This window comes from Teleopsis dalmanni, chromosome X (genome assembly GCF_002237135.1).
Source record: "Teleopsis dalmanni isolate 2A chromosome X, ASM223713v2, whole genome shotgun sequence".
Taxonomy (NCBI): Eukaryota; Metazoa; Arthropoda; class Insecta; order Diptera; family Diopsidae; genus Teleopsis; species Teleopsis dalmanni.
The window spans coordinates 46,053,064-46,077,656 of NC_051848.1; the positions used below are offsets into that span (position 1 = coordinate 46,053,064).

The 24,593-nt window shown below is 30.2% G+C and overlaps 2 protein-coding genes and 1 long non-coding RNA gene across 3 annotated transcripts; 2 read left to right on the forward strand and 1 right to left on the reverse strand.

Annotated features, from left to right (window-relative positions):
* The first annotated feature begins 1,397 nt into the window (after window positions 1-1,397).
* Window positions 1,398-2,806, forward strand: LOC119688153 (ribonuclease H2 subunit A). Its single transcript, XM_038102815.1, has one exon. The coding sequence runs from the start codon at window positions 1,443-1,445 to the stop codon at window positions 2,631-2,633; it is 1,191 nt and encodes a 396-aa protein (XP_037958743.1). The 5' UTR covers window positions 1,398-1,442; the 3' UTR covers window positions 2,634-2,806.
* A 2,798-nt stretch (window positions 2,807-5,604) lies between these two features.
* LOC119688154 (F-box-like/WD repeat-containing protein ebi) lies at window positions 5,605-8,588 on the reverse strand. The gene is made up of 3 exons (XM_038102816.1): window positions 8,363-8,588; window positions 7,307-8,283; window positions 5,605-7,252 (listed from the first exon to the last, which is right to left on the reverse strand). Exons 1-3 carry the CDS (start codon window positions 8,418-8,420, stop codon window positions 6,407-6,409), a joined length of 1,881 nt encoding a protein of 626 aa, XP_037958744.1. The 5' UTR covers window positions 8,421-8,588; the 3' UTR covers window positions 5,605-6,406.
* A 2,569-nt stretch (window positions 8,589-11,157) lies between these two features.
* LOC119688155 lies at window positions 11,158-24,470 on the forward strand. Its single transcript, XR_005253311.1, has 3 exons — window positions 11,158-11,282; window positions 17,056-17,394; window positions 24,367-24,470. It is a non-coding gene; the product is annotated as an uncharacterized LOC119688155 (long non-coding RNA).
* The last annotated feature ends 123 nt before the right edge of the window (window positions 24,471-24,593 follow it).

Genomic DNA, 24,593 nt, shown 5'->3' on the forward strand with positions numbered 1-24,593 from the left:
GATATTTTGTTATTATTTGCAGTATTTATTAAATTGTATGCGCATATGGAGTATAAGAGTATGGACAGACGGTAATAACAATTTCACATATTGTTACCGAAGGTCTGTCCGTCCTTTGGAAGTTGTTCTACTACTTAAAAGAAACTACAATACTATTTACCAACGAATTCAATTTTGTAAGTAAAATGCTTTTTTAATGATGATATTAGGTTAGGTTATGTCTGCGATCTCAAGAGAATTCAAAAAATTATGATATTAAGTGCTATATAAAGAAATACAATTAACACAAATAGTTAATTCATTATTTATTCTATAATAAAGTTTTATTCTATAATTAAACACGAGTTTTTTTAATAAAAAAATAAATTACAACCAAATATTAAACCAAAACTAAACTCCTATAAAAACATTTTTAAAATAAACGATTTTAATGTATATTAGGCGTATTCTTTTGATATGAATGCTTCAATAGAACACGTGTCGCTTAAATATTAAAATGCAAAGCAAAAACAAAAGTCAAAAACAAGCCCACTTTCCTGAAACTGTTTAACGAATAAGCCAAACCACTCAAATTACAATGATGCCAAATCTTAAAACTGTTCTATTGTGAATGATTTCTGGAAGAAAGCGGAAAATTCCAGTCAGTTGTTTATTATTTATAACTGTTGCGAGTGTTAATAAATAAATTTAAATATTATAAAATTATTAATTTCTTTAATAAAATTCGTGAAGATGACTGAGAGATTAGTAATTGTGAAGAAGTCATTCCTTAATTATTTATTAAGGAATTTTTAATTTTGTGTTCATTAAAAAGTGCAATACCTGAATAAATATAAAACACAATCGTTAAATTATAAGCAAAAAATATAAAAAAATAAGTATACAGAAAGTATATTAATTAATTATCTTTAAATTAAATTATCTTTAGTGTTTAGAATATTTATATTTTATATTGTACATAACACAACAAAATCAATATGATAGGTCTATTTTAAAAGTGGTACCAATTTGTTTCAACCAGATTTAATGTTTTGTTTTTTTACAACTCTGAAACAAATAATTATGGCTAATGATAAAATGACTTTATCACGTCTGAATACGCTTAAAGCAAACTTTAACGTTCCCATTTGTAGAAATTAATTAAAAATGGACAATTTGTTAACTTATTTTGATAAATGCATTACTTTATATTTTACAATATATCAATACATAAATAGCTATAAACAAATACATTTTGAATATATGGAATGATAATTATTTATGTAGAAAAAATAAATTTGATTATGTTTTTTCCATTTCACTAGAGTTGGTAACCCTAGCGAACGTTTTAGAAAACGATCACAACAAATAACAAAATAAGTAAAACAAAAAGGCGGGAAAAAAATGCGAATGCTAAATATTTTTGCATGTGAGATCAAAACAGTTGAAAACGTTTATTTGAGATGGAAAATAATATAATAAAACAAGAAAATCTAAACAAGACAGAATCGAAGGAATCAATTAAAAATGAACAAAATGATTTTTCTGCTCCTGCAATTAAAATGGAACAAGATGCTTTAAACGAAACAGATCCGGAGGAATTAATTAAAAATGAACAAAATGAGTTTTCTACATCTGCAACTAAAATGGAAGAAGATGCAGATTTGAAGATATCAAGTCCAAATGAGCAAAGTGATTTTTCTGCTCCTGCAACTAAAATAATATCCTTGGAAACATTAGGATCTTTTATTGCATCAAAAGATAACTCTCAGAATAATGTATATGAATCGGATGTACCTCAAATTTGTGCAAATGAACCATGTTTACTAGGTGTTGATGAAGCCGGAAGAGGACCTGTTTTGGGGCCGATGGTGTATGGCATCGCCTATTGTCCGCTTAGTAAAGCTCAAGTTTTAGTGGACTTGGGTTGTGCCGATTCTAAGCAACTTACTGAAGAGAAACGTGAAGAAATATTCACTCAACTAAATACTGAGGAATATGCACGAACCTGCATTGGCTGGTCCGTTGAAATAATATCACCAAATATAATAAGTACTTCTATGAATCGCCGTTCAAAATGTTCGCTTAATGAGGTTTCAATGAATTCTGCAATTGGGCTTATACAACGCGCTATAGATGCAGGCGTTAATATAGCTGAAGTTTATGTTGATACTGTGGGACCACCAGAGAAATACCAAGACAAACTTAAGGGCATTTTCCCGCAATTTAAAATAACAGTTGCAAAAAAAGCAGATTCAACTTATCCAATCGTCTCAGCGGCTAGTATTTGTGCAAAAGTAACACGCGATCACGCTCTAAAGGTGTGGAAATTTCCTGAAGGTATCAAAATACCTGACAATAAGTTTGGCAGCGGTTATCCGGGAGATCCAGTAACAAAACGTTTTTTAGCGGAGAACACTGATCCGGTATTTGGTTTTCCGCGTTTAGTGAGATTTAGTTGGTCAACTGCCGAAAACGCTTTAGCAGATAAGGCTTACAATATCGAATTCGATGAGCCAGAGAGCGAGAAACCCAAATATAGTGGTGCCAAACTTACTAAATTCTTCAAGGGCACAACAAAAACAGGCGAAATCAAGCGTGAGCCATGTCGTTTCTACAAAGAACGTTTTCTGGACAATGTCTTGGAGTTCTAAATGTGTAGTGTGATTCATGCATGAGCTAAATCTATAAGAATCTTTACAAATATTTAAATATAGTTTACTTTTATTGCTAATTGTAATTATTGCTATTACCCAGTTTTTTTGTAAGCAAGGAATCGAACGCTGATTATAAATAATAACAAAAACTCTAGGATCGAAAGCCTATATATAGTTAACAATGTTTTTACAATTATTTTATAAGTTTTTATTTATATATACATAATAATAATATTAGAGCCCACAATAAGCTTTTATTTCTTTTGTTGTGATGACTAATAGAATATCTCCAATAAAGATAAACAAAATAAGGTGTTTGTGTGTGTATTTCGCTTCTCATTGGCATAAAATCGCATAGGAAACTTCGTTCATATCACCCGGGGTGAAAAAAAGCAATGCTAATTGCACCAAAAATTATCCATATAGCTTCTGGAGCACTGCCTACATATGGTATGTAATTTATATTAAAAGGCAGTGTTTTATGTCGAAGCAAAAAGAGATTCCTTTTAACATTTTCCAAATTGTCAATCAATTGTCTTTGTCTTCTATTTTTGTGGAAACTCCGATTGACAGGACCGGTCAGTAATTTTCTAATATCTGTTGATATTGGTAGGCCTTAATGAAGGTTTCATATTAGACACAAATATAGATAGAAATATATTTTTAACTAGAACGTGTTTTGAACAGTAGTGAATTACAACAACAAAAACTTTTTTGTTATTATTTATTTATTAATTATATCGAGTATAATTCGGGTGTTGCCAAATACCATAAACAGCTGTATGGTCAGCCAAAAATTCATTTAATAATAAAAATTTTTTTTTGTCGCAATTCACTGCTGTTCAAAATACTTTTAATATTAATTTTTATTAATATTCTATATATCCAACAAGTGGCCCCACTGAAGTGAAGGATTAGTCGAAGTAGACCACGAAACGACTTGGGTCCTTTTTCGTCCTTCGATTCTCGGATGTTGTTATTGAGTTAAAGCTGGAGTGGCTTCCGTTCACATAACTACATCTTTTGTTAATGCAAGCAGTTCATTTAGCTTGAGGTTTCCTGCCAAGTCGTCACCAACCCAATGGTGTCCCAAGACAGTCTTCCTCCTACTTGCCAGTGCTGGACATTGGCACAATATATGCACCGCTGTCTCCTTTTCTTCTAGACATAGTCTGCAAGTGTCTTCCTCAGCAAGAGTTATCTTTTTGAGGTGATATTTGAAGTTGCCATGTGCAATAATTAGTGAGGTCAGCCAGCTTAGGGTGCTCCGCGAATAGCTAAGCACCTTTATCGCTTCTCTGGCACACGGTTTTGGTAACATGAGTTTGGTCTGTCTACAAGTGCTCAACTCTCTCCATCTATTAAGATGAAGTGAGGTTATCCACTTATGGACATAGACTGCCGTCATGCTGTACCCCAATGGCATTGTTTTATTAATATTAATTATTAAAAGAGAGACCTGTGGTTTCTTCCATGATAATTGACATTAAAAACCAAATTTAATCTATCTTTAACTATGTCAGAAATTATTTTTAAGAATTGTGTTATGCTAACACGTTTACAGTTGGTAGGTTCATGTCCTTTGTTAGGCTTATACTAATGGTATTCCCAGTGGTTAGGTAGGTTGATTAGATTGGCAACTTTTATTCAAGAAACCCCACTTGAGCTCAAATAATGGCACATTGTGGCACCACAGGAATAGCGTTACATAGACTAAAAGGTCAGTATACGACGAACGCAACGACCTTTATCCCACATTAGGTAAAGGTAAACCAAACTGATAGTTCTATGAATTTGGCTAAGTCTCTAATATTGCAAGATGACAGCTCAAACAGATCGGTAAGAAAAAGGGGCCCCCAAGACCTTTGATCTTCTCATAGCTAAAGAAGGACACTGGCACATGAGTTGAAACACAGTTTTCTCCTCTCCCTCAGAGCCACAACCACGACAGGTTCTGCCTTATTGAAGAAGCAAACTAGTGGGCATATTGCTTCCTCTTACCAGTATTGCTTGACTAAACTCAGGTGTTTCTGAGTTTCGCAGTGGTTAACCGCTATTGATACCCGGATACGGTGTTACGGTGATTACTGTTCTTCTGCGTGGAGCAGCGGCTGATCCGTTTGTTCGCTGTGTTTATTTGTGGTGTTAAACCTTGAATGTAAGTTTCAGTAGTGAATAATATGTGGTTAATATATTGAAGGCATGAGATTGTAGCTACATAAATAGTTGGTTATGGGCCTATGATGGTGTCAGAGTTACAGTTTTTTAAAACTTTAGTGTTTGAGTTCAATTAGCGACTGCAGGTCTTGATACAGGACTAAAATTACTAATGAATTTGGAAATCCAACTACTAAGCTTTTTATATTTTACCCTCTGTTTACTGGAATCTGATTTTATCGGAAGTCTTCTACAATCTGAAGGCTGGGATCTTTTGAACTCTTTCCTTCGTGGTAGTTTGAGTGATTTCAAGTCAAACACTGAACAATAAAACTATTGCGCTGCGTTCCAGTTGCATTCAGATATTCTCTGAAATGCTATATTTATTAAATTACATCAAAAACGTTCGTGTTAAATAGTTTAACATTAAGATTATCTTACTTTTAAAAAATTGTTAAAACTTTAAAGAGTTTAAAGTCTAAGATACACTACAAATGCAGTTACAATACCAAACATTTATGCGCGTATATCGCACTAATATATATTCATACATATATATATTACAACATTAATATTATATTTCTGGTAATTAAAATCTACTTGCTATAGTTTTTCTTTTTTAATTATATTAGATTGTAATATATGACAAAAATTATTGATACCTCAGATTGATTTGCATCTGGGTAAATTATTTATACAGCAAATAGTTATTTTAATTTAATCATTATATGATTGATCATCAAGTAAATGTGTTATTTTACAAAATGTTTCTGCGTTTGCAAATCTAAAAATCGTGCTTGTCAAGCATGTGTAAATGGGTTTTAATACAGGATATTTCCAAACTATTTTAAATAGCATAAATGCGGATGATTGCTTAGTCAAAGAAACTAAAGAAGTCGTACATAATGAGTGGTCACTTTTCAATATTATTCGAGATACAGCATGATAAAGAATATTCATCCGAAAACAAACTTCAGTCAAAAAGACAGCAATATCTCGAAAAAGATTCATTTATAAAACTTGATTAATATACCAAATTTTGGTTTATTACAAATTTTTTAATTTGATGTCTAATTTTTTTTTTTTTGCTTAATGAGTTTCTAATGTTTTACTACGTCAAAATTCTTATTTTACAAAACTTTCGATCATTACCCACAGATTTTTTCGACAAATACGCACAAAAACGCTTTATTAGTTAAAACGCCTTTTGCGGAAAAAACAGTGGGTGACAGATGGATAACACTTTTACTAAAAAATATGAAGATAAGATCTTGATATACGTAAAGCGTATAAAAGTATTTATCCATTTAATTATTGATAAATCATTTCGAGTCTTTTGATTGATGTTTTTGTTTGAGGAATATATTTTATAAAATACTTTCGGTTAATATTGAAAATGAACCAGTTTGATATGACTTTTTTGTCACTAGGAAATCTGCTCCCGCATTTTTGTCATTTTGTTAGAAAATATCATGTAAAAATATTTTATTTTGTGTACATGACCGCAATCAGTACTTCTTATGTTATATTAAAAGATCAATATGTTTAAATGTCAAATAAAATTAAAATGATTATCGTTAATGCATGTAAGATCTACGAGAATGAGACTTAGATCAAAATTTTCTTAAATCTAAAACGAATACACTGCCGTCAGATGCACTTGCACCAACTTTTGTGCCTTTAGAGTTCCAACAAACTTCGAAAATTCCCCCTGTGCCCTTATAGCTATGCACAAGATGTCCAGATTGTGTGCTCCAAATGTGTACGCACTTATCGAAACTACCTGATGCTAAATATTTGCCATCAGGACTAAAAGCTACTGAATACACTGGCTCAGTATGTTTTGTCAAAGTATGTATGCAAGACCCACGTTCTACGTCCCATAAACGTACAGTAGAATCAAATGAAGCAGAAGCAAGAATAAGATTAGTGTTTGGATTATGTGTGCCCGGTCCTGTGGGTGACCATTTAATTGTGTAAATCTCCTTGGAATGTGCTTGCAAGTCATGACAGCAATGATCTCGTTTCATACACCAAATCTTTAGTGTCATATCATCGGAACAAGAAGCTAACAGCTGACCTTGCGGACACCATTTAATAGCATTTACCTCATTAGTGTGTCCTTGGAAGGTTTTAATAGGTTTATCTACACCCAGCTTACAAACGTGTATACGTTGATCTGTACTGCATGAGGCAAATGAAACATTTGTTTGCCAATCAACATCAAGCGCTGGTGCATTGTGGAATGAAAACTGTTGTGTGCATTGACCGGTAGATGCATCCCAAATAATCGTTGTTTTATCTACACCAGCGGAAAGTATATAATTACCACGTTTATTCCATTTTAGAGCAAATATTGGCCCTTTATGTTGTCCAAGAGTTGAAGCTAAGCGTCCATCAGTTTTCCAAATGCGAGCATAACCATCATAACTTCCAGTAGCAAGTAATGTACCATCGCACTATAACAAAACTGATGAATCTATTAAAAACAAAAATTATATTATATATATTACGTTCCAATCCAAAGAAGTAACGTCTTTGTTGCTCGGTACTTCCGCACCGCCTTTCTGTATGCAATGACGCAAGACTAATTGATTTGGCGAGGCCATAGCGTCAGACATATCCCATATACGCGCTGTGCTATCACCGGAACCACTTGCAAGTAAGTCTCGACTTGGATTCCAAGCACATATGAATACTTCACTTTCATGTCCGCGCAGTACAGTTGCTTTCGATGCCGGAATTTCAATAGTCTGATCGATCTCCATTGGTTCAACAGTACTACCGGGAACATTAACTGCTTGAGCGACGACAGCGTTAGGCGCAGAGGAACCAACATGCTGTGTATTACTTGTAGATGACGCTGATGATGAATTTCCTGGCATAGTACCAGATGAGACTCCAGTACCTGTGTTTGAACCTGTAGCAGGTGCTACTTCACTTGAATGATGCCCAGTTTCATTGGCGGCATTTGTTGTTGTAGAAGCAATATTTTCTGAATTTCCACTGTTTGAAGTACCATCGGAAGTATTTTTCTTTGATGCTGCATTTTCATTGCCACTATTTTGGCTTGCTGAAGAATTTCCTCCAGCTGTAGGACCACCATTTAAGTTATTTCCACTACTTGCAGTTGTATCTGCAACATTTGAATCTGCTGTAGTTGCTGAACCTCCAGCTGAAGAACCACTACTTTCAGCTTTTACATCTGATTTCGCACTGCCCGCTGAACTGGCACTATCGGAACTTGTTTTTCCAGCATCTGGTTTTGTTTTTACTGGTTTAATTTCAGGCATAACAGCATCTATAAGACTGAGCCCTTCTATTGGACGACCGACCTCACCATCTTCTCCCACACTCCACTCCACCTCTGTATACATAAGTCCCTTCTGTAAAATTGTTAGTAAAGCTGCCGGTGGCACAAGTGCGCCATTGATATTACTCTGTGAAATATGTGATTCTATCCCAAAAACAAACGCAGAGTGCAAGAAACCTACAATTTGAAAACATTTCGTATTTTGATTTATGCAACTGTTCACTTAAAATATAAATTATTTTATTCTGAGACACACCTGACTCTTGCAAGTATCTGTAAACTAAAAAATTCACTTCATCGCTAGAGAAACTCATGTTTACTGTTTGTAAAAGATTCCCTCTTATAAGCCAATTATTTTTCAGTTATTTCTTTTACATAAATTCTTGTATTTTGAATTAATGCAGTTCTAATAAAGTTAAACATCCATAAAATTCTAATTTTCTTTCTAATATGGCGTCCACCATTTGATTGTCAAAAGTCTCTTTCGCACAGTTGAACAGCGACCTCTGAAGTACACGTGAAGACACAGGGTTGTATTTCCCATAACTTACATTCAAGCAAAATCAAAAAGTTTTACAAATTTGAAAATTCAGCAAATCAAATGTTTTAAAAATATACAAAATTATGGGTAATAAATATATTGAAAATACACACATAAATATAAACAACAAATTTTATAAGTACATGAGGAAAGTATAATTGAAAAGCTCTTTAAATTTTTTAACTTATAAGTTCTTAACAAGTTAATACTTATTAAGACATAAATATTCTAAACTAGTTTTAATTTTGTTGTAAAAGGAAATTTCAAAATTTGCTTTTAGTTCATTATTCAATTTAATTTTTAACTTTAGCTTTATTATATATTTTTATATAAGATCTGATTGGCTTGCATTATATACACATATGCAAGATTTGCCATTTGCGAAAACATAACATTTGACAGATTGCAACAGTGATGCCAATATCTTAATGCCTATAATAAGCAACTTGCTGTTTTTTGCCACACTTAACAGCTGCCGAAAACATTTATTATATGAATTCATACATTTTTCACACATTACTCGTTTTTGATATGTTTCTGATTAATGAATTAATTACAATTCAACAATATTAAATTGTTAAAGTTGTAAAAAGCAATAAAATTTTGATATTGAACTAAGATAATAGATAAAATAAAATTAGTTTATTTTTAAAGAATTTAGTTTTGTTTTATTACGAATATTATAAACATTATTGAAGAAGAACAAAGAAAATTATTTTAATAAACTTCAAAGCAATGTAAATATTGTATATAGAATATATTTATTCGGAACTGTATTCAAAACCGATACAATGGACGTATCGAATTGATATGTTTTTTTTTATTATATTGAAACGAAGAATTATCTGTTAGTCTATAGTAAAAATTTATTTTTATAAATTTCATTGAATTAAGAATGGCAATATATTCCATGCAGTTGACGTTTAACATTTATTGCCATTAAAACTCAGAATTCTATTTGAATTTGGCAAGCACTGAACAGTAAACGTACGTACCTAATGAATATATTAAATAGACATTAATTAAATCATAAGTTGTGTTTAACATTTGCTATTTTTATTTATGTTTTGCGTCGTACAAATTATTTTCATATTAATTTCAAGTTTTCGTAGCAGGGTTTCATACAATCCATTGGCCTTTAATTCATTTCAAATTTCAGAAATACACATTAAAATAATTATTTATGAATAATTAAATATAAAAAATAATACCAACACCACTGATGATGGGTATTTGGCCAGAGCTTCAATTAATTAATAAATGATAAAATTTTATAGTTGTTATATACTACTGTTCAAAAATACCTCTTTATTGAAAATAATAGTTGACATTAATTTTAGTTTTTTTCGTCAAACTGGATGTTAAAAATCAATTCACAAATTAATACTGCTTCGTTGTTATTCATTTTTCACTTTTTCAACGGCATATTATATTATTTTAAAAATAAAACAATTTGTTTTGAATTTGCAGTATATAAACGAAATAACGAAATTTGACGTTTTGTTAATTAAAATGGTGATTTTGGTTGATCGAAATACGTCAGATTTAAAGTAGAAATCTTTGAGAGTTGCAATATCAAACTTGAACCTATTAAAACTACCTCTCACGAATGTAAAATTGATAAATTTTTGTTAATAGCAAAAGGTCATTTGTCGAAACACCATTTCATTATTAAAGGGAAAGGTAGACATTAAAATTGATATAAGACAGGTGCTTTTAACAGCGTTTAGTTAAGCTAAAATGTTTGCAAAACAACAACACTACTTTCTTTATCTAAACGCCTACTTGTGAAGAGGCCAAATACTTCGACCACTAAAGAAAAAAGTGTTACCAACGCTGTAAGCGAACTATTATGAACCTTCATTGAAAATTCCAACGAATATTGGAATCATATGTCAAAAATCATATGTAAGCAGAAATTCAAAAAATTTATAAATTTGAAAATTGGAAAAAAATTTCAGTGTTTTGTTTTGAAATTTTCAACATTTTTACCATTCCGTTTAATTCTGTATTCATTTCAATTTTCAATTTTATATTAATTATTTTTTTTTATACAAAATGTAATTTCCTTGCATTATGCAACTTTTACTATTTGCCAAACAATAATACTTGACAGATTGCTAGAGTGATGCCAATGGTCGCGTAGCGAAATAGGCCAGCATGCATTTTTTGCCACACTTGCGAGCCACAGAAAAGGCTTATACATAAATTCATAACGCAAATTCATTATATTCTATATTTTTTTGTTATTTAGTGACCTCAAGGAAATAAACTGGTCTGACGATATTTTTATTTATATATTTTATATTTATTAGCGACCTTAAGCAAATAAAGCAAATAAACTGGTCTAATGAAGGCAATGGAAACAATATTATAGGAAGCCTTCATATTTAAAGAATATCGAAAAATTTCTCTATGAAGTGCTCTCATACGTGTTTTAGTCTAAAATACAACTCTGTTGTTGAATTCGTTTTGTTTGAACATACCTTAAAGCGAACAGTGCATAAAAAGTCAAACATAAAAAATCAATAAAAATTTTCATTATCGCTGGTGCTGCCTTAAATTTTTATGCTAGAAATTCTTAATAAAGCCTGCTTTGAAATAACAAGTGGCTCAAAAATATAGCTGAGAAGTGGTAAATTAATATAACAATATAAGAATCATAAAATATTGCAACGCCCATTTAAGCTACGGTGTACGGAAAGATGAGTGAAATCAAATTTTCGAAAAGCCGTCGTAGTGACTGTCGTTGTATTGCAATTAATTGAGAGGGGGGTATTAACTTAGTATAACGCTGTCATATCGGGGAAAATTGCAAACTTGTGAAGTTAATTAATAAACTACTAAAATAAATTTCTACACTTGAAGTGAGTTTGAAGACAATTTAAAAACAGTGGTTTTAAGCAAAATTATAATAAATAAATGCAGAAATTGTAAATTAATCTTTCACATAACTTGTAAAAAATCATAAAACATTTCAATGATTTGGTCTCGTCATCGTTTACCGCTGCATACTTTTGAGGAAAAGTGACGTAGATTTCGACGTGACAAGAAAGAGGAAGCAAAAATGTACAAACGAAAAATGTAGTTCGATAATAAAACATCAAAACACCGGGTCCATATATTGTTTCAATATGCTTGAGAGTTTTAAAACCGCAAATATCTTTGTTCGGGATAAATGAATAATTACTTAAATCTAAAAATATTGTGCTATAAAAAAATGTGTTGATTGCATTGAGCAGCAATTTTACATGTTGCATTAAAAACGGATAAATGTTGCCGTGCAAGAGCATAAGTACAGGCCAGCGACACATAATTTTCATTTCAGTAACTTATGTGCTAATTATAATATATTTTCCATTAAAAATGGGCGTAGTGACAATTTGTTAATTTCTGTTCAAAATAATAACATAATAACATTATTTTGTACGTACAGATGTACTCCAGAAGAAATTGTTGTGTGGATACTTATTCGTTTCTCGACCTTTCGCAATCGTATGCTATGAAAAAATTATCTATTCCAATAATTCGACAATAATTCGAAAATAATTCGAAAGAACTAATTTAAATTAGTTTGATATAATATTTTAATAATAAGCAAATAAAAGTGAAGTGACTGTTAAAATTTTATATATATATATGTTATATGTATATATGTTTTGCGCTCACACTCAGATTCTTACGCGATTTGTGAAAATAAATAAGTCTCGGATTGAACTCTCGTACACTGATAACATTAGTCTCAAAACTCAGAATAAATATTTTCAGAGAACACAGTTTTTATCAAATTAATTCTCATGAAATTTTTAAATGTCACGCCCCCAAATTCCAAATATTCTACCTCGGTCGCAACTCTTAGCCAACATTTCACACAAAAACATTTCATAAAATGGCACATTAGCTTTAACTTCAGATTAAGTGTATTCTATTGTTTATATATATTTTGTAATATTTATTATTATTTATATGTTTTGGTCTACAATATTAGTTTCAAAATAAAAAATAAAATAAAGTATAAAATATTGTAGGCCCCAATTAGTTCCATAAACTCATGGGTAGTTTTGAGAAAGATACAATATACAATACATTATGTTGATGTAAATTTATTTAATTATTTAAGTTAATTGCTTTAATTAATATACTAACATTTAAATATAATAATTATTATTATTATTATTGCTATGGGATAAGGCGCTGCGACCGTTGGGTCTGTTGTGCGCCCTTCTGTGCTTAGAATATATCTCCAAGCCGTGTTGCTTCGATAAAGAGTAGTATAGAATCTACTTTACAGACTTTAATTTCCTCTTTCCTTTAAATATGATAGAATTCTGATAAGAAAAAAATAAAATTCAAGTTTATAAGTTTATATCAATTGCAAATCAACTCCAATTAGCACATTTATACGTAAATTAAACCTAGTAATAACACACTTTCTCGAGAATCTTTATCAGCTACAAGATCACACTTTAAAGAGCATTTTAGGCTTTATAAAAATTTTTTCAAACGATTTTTAAGCTGGATACTAAACGCAAGACCTTTTCATAGTAAAGAATTTCTAAAAGTCTTAAATCTATGAAGGTTTGTACGATAACAAAATATGACTTTAAATCCCAGACCTCTCCTCAAAGAGGAGTGTTTAGTGTTATTAAGGTTTCCAAAAAGGTTTAAATCAAGAGAGTTTTGTATAATAAGACAATCAGGCATTAAACTCAATAACTCTCTTTAAAGAGCAACATCCAAAAGTTTAAAATCTATTGAATTTTGTACGATAACCCAAGACCTCTTCCTAAGAGCACTTAATAAACTTTATTAAACTTTAAATCTATTGAGTTTTGTGTAATAACATAATAGTAAAATATACTAATCTTGGTCGTCGAATTTGACGAGTGGTTCCGGCCGTTCTAATATTAAACAGATAACTTCAACTCATCCAATAGTTGGTGGTATCTGGAATTATATTTATGTTGTTCTTAGAATGAACCAAGCGATCTGCATTACTGCTGCCAGAGTCATATTATGACCTGAACTTTGATGATTTAATATATTTGCATATTAATGGGTATATGAAGTATGAAGTATGGGTATATTAAAATATCACAATAATAAAATAATAATTTTAGAGATTAATGTTAGGATTAATTCAAATTTATGAAAATTGTAAAAATTGTAAAAATGCCTTAAGCCTGTTGTAAAGTTTTTGAATAAACATGTCACAATTGGAATATTAAGAATTCACCAATATACAATACTTTGTTCGTAGTACTCGGAAGCGCTCAAAAATATATCAACTATATATCACGTTTACGATTGTAAAATAATACATTAAATCGTAATCCATGGTGCATACGAAGTATCGGCACCGCTGAGTCGAGTTACATGCCTTTTTCACCGCATGCGTGCCTTGAGGCTTAGTGTTATTTTTGGTGGAACCTATATCAAACTATAGCATATCATAACTAATACTCTTTATATAGTCTTTTTTACAATAAATTAATTAAAGATCTGGACAAATATTGTAATTCTTAGAATATTTATTTTTATGAGTCCTTCCGCTTTTTTTTCACTATATTTATTTTTCATTTAGAAATTGTCTATTAAATACAAAATTTCAATTTGTTGTAATTTTATTTACAAAATACATTTAAAAATTTTAAATTTTATATTAATATATTTAAAAGTTATAATTTCTATACAAATATGATACTTAAAACTAATAATTCCATCATTTAAAATATAGCTTAAAATCTATTAATTGCATGCTAGCTCCTAATTGTCTATCAAGTTTTCCAAGGATCCTTTAAACCACGATACCGTCGGCGTATCCCGTCGGCTGGTTTATTAGTTCAATCTAATATAACTTTTAATTTACAATAGCAAGTCTACAAAAACTCCCAAATATGAGATTCTTCATCCCCTTTCGACCCCACCGTCTAGTAAAAGAGAGTGTAAATTTTTATGTACTAGTCTCTTAGTAATTGTTGGAGCTTCAAGCAGTTCTACTGGTTCTAGTGATTTATTTGATAAGTTTTTCTTACTTACATTTTTATAAATAATTTAATTATTTTAATTAAGAGCAATTAATAATTTAATTAAAAAAATTAATAATTTAAATACCATATCGTTCAAGTTTTAAACTTATAGAATAAATAATTAAGAAAACACTGAACATCACTTTAGGAACTTCAACATTATTACTTTATATTTTGAATCTAATTATTTTATAATTTAGTTATAAATATGTTAAGTAAATGTTATTATAATTTAAAGGGATGCTGGTAAACCATGACTAGTGAGATCTATTGTGTTATTCCTGGAAAAAATCTAATATTGTATTCTGATTACATTGTAAACCTTTTCAATATCTTAGCTTAAGATCTTGTTAGGTTTATAAAATTTGTTTTACTTCCGATTTAACTCAATGTTTTTAAATTTATCTGATTTTAAATAATCTAATCCATGTTCATCATTACTAACATAACATTATAGTTCGTTATTGAACCTTTGTCATCTCTAGAATTTTCTTCATTATTGTCGACTTTCTACTTTGATTCTGTAGTAGGCTATTGACGTTGTTGTTATGCCGTTTTGAATATCTTTTTGCTACTTGTATAGCAATCGTACCCTTTTTCTGAATCCTTTTAGTTTCGCTTCAAAGATCTCTATAGTCATCACTACATGGTACATTATCTTAAGATATCTGTATTATTGCACACTTTGTGTTTTGATGAAAATTATAAAGGGATTTACAATGTAAATTACTATGTTTTTCCAGAGTTGATTAAATGGGGCATAACTAGAGGAAGGACTAAAGGTGCTAACTGGTATTAACTTCATTAATTTACAATGCTATTTAATTAATTTTTTTAAAATATATACCATCTATGTCCTTAGAAGTCTATTGTATATTTTATTGTGTAATCTGAATAATATCGGTATTACTTTTAAATTTCCATCTATGTTATATACCATTTAGTTCATAGAAGTCTATAGTATTTTCTATTGTACAATCTGAATAATATCGGTATTATTCTTAAATTTTTGTCTATGTTATATACCATTTAGTTCATAGAAGTCTATAGGATTTTTTATTGTATAATCTGAATAATATCGGTATTACTCTTTTAAATTTTCATCTATTTTATATACCATCTATGTGCATAGAAGTCTATAGTATTTTTTATTGTGCAATCTGAATAATATCGGTATTAATCTTTTAAGTTTCAAATATAGTTCCATTATTTCATTTTTGCTTTTATTTGAAATTAATATTATCCACTACAAAATAAAATAATAAAATACTCGAGTGTATTTTGTGCTTCTTCTTATCAATTTCACCCTGTAAACTTCTTCATTCATAGGTTTTCAACTTGTGTTATTCATTGATTGTTTCATTTGTTAGTCTTCAGAATGATAAGTATAGTTCATTGACTTACAACAACGAAAAAAATAATTGTGTTTTTGAGATTTATTCTAAACAGTTAGAGGTTTAGGCAATTTGCGAAAGTGCCCTTATTTAGACGCCCCTATAATTTGCAATTACTCTTAGGTTGTGCATTCACGTAGAGTCATCATCCGTTCAGATTAAAAAGAAGCAATTACTTCATTGCTCCAATGCGGAAGATAGTGAGCTTCAATAAATAAGAAATAAGAAAAGAAAAGCGATAATATATCAGGGACGACATTGAGGCATTTGTTATTATTCAGTAACAATCACTGAAGTGTTTGGGAAGTGGGTGTCTCTTTTATTGGATGATGACATAAACACAAGACTCATAATTTCCTTTTACGTGCAAATGCGGGAATGCAAGCACTTTTATTATTCTGCTTTCTCTAATTTATTTTAATAGAGATACTTGCTTTCAATACACATAATGCCACTTAGCTCCATTTTCGAATGATTCTTTTTATGATTTCTTAATAATTTTTATTGTCCGCATAAAAAAGCGAAGTTTTGTTGCTGATAAGCACATAACTGTCATATGAGAATAAAATATACGAGTACTATGTTTCCGCTGAGGTTAAATATTGTTATAGTTTTTAAATATTTTAATAAGTCTGTAGTATTTAAATTGTTTTCTTATCATATTCTGGAATATCTTAATAATATTTCGGACTGTGTTTGTGATTTTTATGCAACAACATAAATAAAACAACAAAAAATATATGAATATATTTTTGAAAGTACAATATATTAAAAATATTTAAATAATTTTATAAATATCGCATTAACATTAATACTTACAGTTTCAAATCAAATTTATTTTAAAAGTCGAATAAAACTAAATTTTAATTTTGAAACTCAAATCTATTTTGAAACTTGTGTTGTTGTTTTTAAAAACCTTAATATTAAATAAATTTAAATATGACTTCAATTATTATTGATTGATTTCGAATTTTCAATTTAACAGGTTCAATTGAGTTCGATCAAATCTAAATTAACGATCCGAAAGAAGCACTTATCAATCATCGAATACAATTAAAAATCTTTTTTGATCGAAAGCTTCGTTACAAATATCGATAACAGCAACCATTGCGATTGGAGGAAGTACAACAACTGACGGACCAATACTAGTTACTAAGCACCGTAAAACAGCGTTGGCGGTATAGAGAAAAGCCAGCGCATAAAGTTTTCTTCTGATCCCAGGTATATAAAAAATCAACGAAAATTAATAAATTAACTACAATGGCACCTGTGCGGGGGGATGGTATGAGAGGCCTGGCAGTCTTTATATCGGATATAAGAAACTGTAAGTCATATTAAAAAATTTACAATATATATATATAAAATATTCTAGATATTATAAAATCTTATATATTTTAGTTATTAAAATCATCTATATAAGATATATTACTAAATTAATTACTTAAGCATTTATTGCGTTCAATTTAGATCGTTATAAATATTCAGTAACTAGCCTTCTTTAGATTCTCTTCAGTATTTTTATAAATTAATTGTTACTTTCTAGAAATAAAATTATATTACTTAAAATAAACGGACTAAAGAAGATTTGATTATAATTACAGAAAATCTCACTGTGGCTTATTAAAGGATTGCAGATATATTCTTAATAGGTCCTAAATTTCTCTTTGGTGAAGGTTACACAAGTTTGAAGTTAACCTCTATCATTAATTGTATTGTTGTAAAGCTAAAAGAGCTGCTGTTAAGAGAAACAAGTAATATTTGTTCGTGTGAAAAGATAGGGACGTAGACCCTTTCGCTCCTAAAACCTTACAAATAGTCTTATAGTCTCATTGTTTTTTAATTTTAATAATATATTTGCTTTTTATGTTCCTATAAATAGTAGTGAGTGGGATTTGTTTGTGTCAAAATAGGAAGATGTAGACTTGTCCGTTTCTAGAACCTAGAAAATAATCTTATAGTCTCAATGTTTTTAGAATTTTAATAATATACGTTGTTGTTGTAACCTTGTAGAAGTTATGCATGGTGGAAATCAGGTTCAAAGATCTTCTCAAGCTCAAAAAAACTCGCTAGTAATAGTAATAGTTTATCAGTTATAGTTATAGTTTGTCTTGTCCATATTTCGGTATGGTGTAAAACTAATCAAATATGGGAGTATTTATAGTACTTTTGCTCTATTGTTGAGATTTCTTTTATAACTCAAGCAAATTGTCAGCAATTTCTTTAGATTATCTATTGTGCATAGTGAAGAAGTACTCAATGTTTTGCTTTTCATTCAATTTCATTTTACAATCTGTAATAAGTAAACTAAATGAATGATATTCTCCAAGTAGGTTTGTGAAATGCCAATATTGATACAAATATCTACATTGACTTTAAAGTTGCCAGAAATGGGCGTGCTATACTAACCATCGTTTTTAAAATAACGCGACGTCTTCTTCTTATCCAGATAAAGTTTCGCAAAATTCAGGGAAAGATTAGTTTACTTTTGGTAACTCTGAAACAGATCAGCTAAATGCTTAACATTTTTGCAGTTATAGCCCAGTTATAGACATCAATAACAATTTTTTTGTTCTTGTATATATTTATCTTGTTCTGGAAAATAAGTCAGACTGATATACGGTTCAAAATTTCAAAAAAAACTGCTTATAATATTAGATTCTCTTGTCAATATATTGTAAATTTATAGTAGTTTATGTTCACAAAGTGTTAATAATGTGGTCTAACAGATATCGTATTTGAGGATTAATGAATATAATGAAGAGCGGTATAAGTCTCTTTTTGATTGTCAGAATATCGAAGCTGAGTCTCCAGTTTTTAAAGTAAGTTAATAAAATTTACTTGTGCATGGGGATTTTTTGGAATCCGGACAGGTCAAATCAATAAATAAGAAAAGTAGCTGACTTTAACATCTTAAAAAATATATCATTAAATTAATGGATTAATATTTAGCATAATTATCTGTGTAAAGGGTGTTGAATGTTCGATAAATACGAATTCACTTTGTACTTGTAATTTTTTTTAGATTTCTTTTATATTTAATTATGTACAACTATTTCTATTTATATATTTTACAATTAGAAAGTTTTTGTTTTAGACATGGTTGCTTGGCAATGTAAAAGTAAAAGTAGTGCAAAACGTTTATGCCAATATTCATGACCAAATTTAAAAATGGTCAGAAAGTAAATGATCAGTATTTGCTTTATTATAATAATTATTTTTTGTCTATAATTATTAAAAGCTGTTATTAAATGCTAATGTAGTTAGGCGGCATAAATGTATAGTGGCCCTTCGTAATATGTGATTCAATAATATTCATAGTAAAAAGAGAATGGGAGAATGGTCGCCCTTAAGTTAGGCTAGATTGTAGTAGTGGTCTTTTTTGTTATATCAAGGTCCAGACACTGTTCGTACGTCAAATCTGCAGAATAAACTTAAAAGTAAAAATCTCAAACTGCTTGTAAACGAACAGCGTTCTTTTGAGAAGACGCGATTCCCTATGGCTTATCCTTATATGATAAGTTAAGGGCGCAAGTATTTTGACTATGTATATTCCCTATGGCCCTATGGCGATTCCCTATGGCTTATCCTTATATGATAAGTTAAGGGCGAAAGTATTTTGACTATGTATATTCAGGCAGCACTCTATTGATTGCTTTTAGTGGAATGAAGTGTTTTTTGATATAGCATATGTATGGCTGATTCTACATACTCTTCGTAGAATCTACAGTTTGCATCCATATATATGCCCAGTCTCGTAAAGTGGTATTTTAATTTACAATGCTCTGTTAAGATTTCTCTGCTGATTCTAAGTTTTTCTTTTGACACAGTCCATACAATTCTGATATCTCCGATTGCTAAAGGTACCAATAAGTGATTTGGATTGTGTTAATCGTGGTAAATTATCTCAGTAATGCTTTTTGTTGTAGTTCTCATTCATTTTTATGAGATAAAGGAGGGTACTGTGTTCTAATCTACAGAAAGGTTCTAGCCCCATCATTGGTGTTGCTGCTTCTTACTAAAATGTTAATGTTATTATTTATTATTAATCATGTTACCTAAAATCTATATATTTTATGAATAATGGGTAGAAAATGAAACTATAAACACGGGACTGATAATCGGGTTTTCTCATTCTAAAATTATATATGTTTATAGTAAAATGTAGTTATGCTGTCACTGTTTTCTTTTCTTTTCATTGGTTTTGTGATGTTTTCAATCTTGCCAGTAATTGTATTTGGTTCTGTCCCATTTATTATGATTAAACTCTGAATTTGAACTTCAATTTTTAATCTATTTTATACCTCAACTAATGATTTAAAAATACTTCAAACGTTTGAGATGCGAGACTGGAATTTCTGTTAAATATTAATCTGCAAATTGCAGTATTGATTCAATTACTTTCTTTATTTGTCTTTGTTTATTTATGAAATTTTTTTATATATATATATAATGTATATATATTATCTTATATATGTCTGTTCTATATTATTCTCTATTCTTAGATTAATATATTTTTTGTCTGCTTAATTTTCTTATCTTATAAATAAAATAAGATTAAATATTTGAAATAAATTGGTTTATTGGATCTTCACCAAACGTCGGCTACATCCATACATACAAACCAAATCAAACTCATCCAATATATACTTTTGTTTTGTAATTAAAAGCGAAATCCCAATCATGATTGCGGCGTCTACGAGTGCAGGGGCGTCAAATGTCAACAACTTTTTTTAATTTTATTTATTTTTTATGCAACATTTCTTGTTCTTTGTTTGTATAAAAGCTGAATTGATGTAGTTGTTTAATTTTTTATTGTAAACTTTCTTGCTTGTTCCGTTGATGCTGATGATGATGACGATCGACGATTGACGATCGACGATCGCATATTCAGTTATCTAAATTGTTGATTTATATTACTATCGAAAGCTTCTACTCAATACATGGTGTGAAATCGTAAGCAAAAAATTGACTTCATTCAGATATCTTTAAATATATTAATGTATGAATGTGTATGTATGTATATATTTACTAGCGCCTAACCTACTGAGACTGGTACAAGTAAGCGCCGTCTATACTATTTTTAAAGTTTAATGATAAGCAATAATTTTATTCTGCAATCAATTTCATTCTTAAACACATTTACTTGCACACAAATTTAATTGAACATAATTTTATAGGTGCTTTTTATTATAGACTATAATTACATTATCATAAAATTATTCAGACGCCTTTATAGTTAATCTTTTATATAGAAAAAAAAAGATGTTAGATGGAAAACAAATACTTTTCATTTTGTTTATGCGGTCACTATTTTTTTTTTTTTTGTTTTGGTATCGGACCTAGGGGAAAAATCTTTAAAAGATGGCCCGTACCATTTGCATGCCCGATTCATGCACGACTCAAATTAAGTCACACATGCCTACGGACTAAAAAGTCCCCTCATTCTCAGCTCAAAATCCTGAAAATCCCTGCAGTACGACCAGTTAAGGTATTCCTTCACAGGGCAGGTTATAAGAGCACTTAGCGTGCTTTCACTCCGATTGTGTACTAAGTATTTCGTCCGCTCTAACAGTATTTATTGTTCTAGAGATTATGTTCTTGTAAAAGCTCCATTTTTCGATGCTTGCCAACATCTGCATTACCATAGTAGAAGGGCTGGATTCACCAATTAGTGTCTCTAGATTTTGTCTAGTATCTACGAATCTTATACAGTCTCTAATAATGTGGTCAGGACTCTCAATTTTATCTGGACAAAACTGGTAGTACGGGTTACTTGCTAGCCTAAACCGGTATAAGTATTCACGGAAGCAGCCATGCCCCGTAAGAAACTGTGTTAATTGAAATGCGGTCACTATTAGTATTTAGTTATTGTTGTGGCCCGCAAGAATCTATAAAACAGATAGGTTAGGTTAGGTTGTAGAGTCAGACTTGTATCCAAAGATCAGTTGAACTCAAACACTGACCCGTTGTGAAACCACGGTTTATTCTTTTTCGCACCTAGACTAGAAATCAACGACGACAAGTTTTTAAACTTGGTCAAATCCCTAAATTTGCAGGATGAGAGCAGGATCGAAGATTTTAAATCTTCTAGCCAATGATGCACACTTACAGTTGAGATCCAGACCTTGAAGATTTAAAATCTTTTTCTAGCCAATGATGGGCACTGACACATAAGGTTGAGACCTCGAAGATTTTAAATCTTTTTCTAGCCAATGATGGACACTAACCCATTAGGTGTAGACTACGATAAAAATCATTATAGAGTAGAGCCAGTCTAATAGCATATCTTCCTGGTATGCAGTGACCTGTCAGCACCAATACCGTAGTACTGAGCTTGTTACGCTTTAGTTGAAGGAACTGAATGGTACGTTTCGGGCACAGTTTGGACCAGGTTGATCTTCAAATCTTACAAAAGGGTTCATTTACTCACTGCTTTATAAGTTAATATGAAGGGAATTACAAAACCGAATACATGAGTTTAGCTGTGCAAAGGAAGAGGGTTATTTAGGAGTAAGAATGAATTAGTGAATGTGTCGGATTTGGGATTTAGTTATTAGTCCAAATGAATATTAATCGACGCAAATTTATAGAATCGTTAGAACAACTTATTCAGTACTAAAATGCGCAATTATTTGAACCGATACTTACGGCATTTCTTCAACTTCTTGATTTAATTAAATAAAATTGTTCAAATAAAAATGTTTGTGTTGTTTTTAATTTATATTAAATGTCATAAACATTTTATTCAAATTCAATTATTACTTAATTTTCTCTATTCACGATCTTACTAATGTTACTAGTTGATACTCTCTCTACAGGTTGTTTCTTTATTAATTGGCACATACATATGTTAAGTTTTACTACATGCTAATGAATACCTCTTATCAAAAATTCTACAATTGAAATATTTTGATTTTGTTACTTTTTAGCTTTTTCATTATTCAGGTTAATATACATACATTATAGAATTTAGATGTGATATATGCAATATATGCCAATTTCGAAATGTACGCTTGAATGAGATTATATATGTTTATATTATTGATATGCATATATGAAGAGTGATTCATATCAATAAATCATAGATATATCAGGAGATTCTGTAATCTTCATTTCAATAAATAAAATAAATTTTGAATTAAGAATACGTTAAGAGCCACATATGTATTTGCAAAGGATCAAAGGGTGGTAATGTTGCAAAAATCCTGTCAAAAACTTCCTTGTATGTATGCTGAGTGACGTACTGATTATTGTCATATAATGGTTTCCATATAAGAGACCGGTTTTGAAAATATGCCTTAGTTAAAAACGATAAAAAAAAAACTTTAAAAACGATTTATATCAACATATGTCTCTTATAATTGATCGATTTATCGGAATTAATTTATAAAGCATATTATAACGAAATTACATCAAATATATGACTCGAAAAAGTTTCATCTGGGGAAGAACTGATTCGGAAGTTGTTGTTTCAATTGAACAGAATTCACGCACCTATAAAATACATATCAAAAACAACCATACACTAAAACAACCTCTAAAAGAAATTTTTCAAATTCTATATGGTTTCACCAATACTCAAAAAGAAAAACTTAACATGATATAGAGGTTATTCTCTCTCTCTCTCTCTCTGTTCTCTGATGAGGAACAATTTTTAAATTAACCAACCCGTGAATAAATAAAATGATCAAGTTCACTTGATCTGCATCGTCAGTGATAGTTTGGTTGACTCTAAGGATTGATAGTCGCTTACCGTTGACCTGAAGAGAAATGGAAATCCTTACCGCGAAACATTTTAGTAATAATAAAAATGGAGTACATGCGTTATTAAGATACCATCCTATTATACAAAGCATGCGATGGCCAACAATGGATGAGAAAAAATGTCTCACATTTAAATACAAACTCACTGTTGTCTCTACGGTCATAACAGGCAAACCTTTCGACTTTTTGTTATGAAGTATTTTGCTGATAAGTACTAACAAGTACCATTACTAAAACCACTAGGTCTAAAAACCGCTAATACTAAAAACATCAGGAATAACATCTCTACTCGAAATCCTGTTAAATCAATATATAATTATAATTTACTGTAGTAGCCAATCCACTTATCTACCATTATTATAGTTCTATTAAAACTGATTCTGTTTTGTTTTAAGTACGTAATCCAAAATAATAACTGAGTATAAGTTATTAAAGTTTTCTTTAGGTTCTTTTATTTATTTTAATAATAAATATTAAACAATTTATATTAAAAATTTTAAGACCACAAACTAAAGCGTTTAACCATTTTTAGGTAAAAGCAAAGAAGCCGAAGTGAAGCGGATAAATAAAGAGCTTGCGAACATACGTAGTAAATTTAAAGGAGACAAAACCCTTGATGGATATCAAAAGAAAAAATATGTTTGTAAATTGCTATTTATATTTCTACTGGGTCACGACATCGATTTTGGTCATATGGAGGCAGTCAATCTTCTTTCTTCGAATAAATATTCTGAGAAACAAATTGTTAGTCTTTGATTT

Excerpts from the sequence above, each read along its gene's own strand:
- LOC119688153 (XM_038102815.1), top strand. The coding sequence starts at position 1,443 with ATGGAAAATAATATAATAAAACAAGAAAATCTAAACAAGACAGAATCG.
- LOC119688154 (XM_038102816.1), bottom strand. The coding sequence starts at position 8,420 with ATGAGTTTCTCTAGCGATGAAGTGAATTTTTTAGTTTACAGATACTTG. Across the intron at positions 8,284-8,362 it reads CAGATACTTGCAAGAGTCAG|GTTTCTTGCACTCTGCGTTT; the intron begins GTGTGTCTCAGA and ends TTCAAATTGTAG. Across the intron at positions 7,253-7,306 it reads TTACTTCTTTGGATTGGAAC|TGCGATGGTACATTACTTGC; the intron begins GTAATATATATA and ends GTTTTGTTATAG.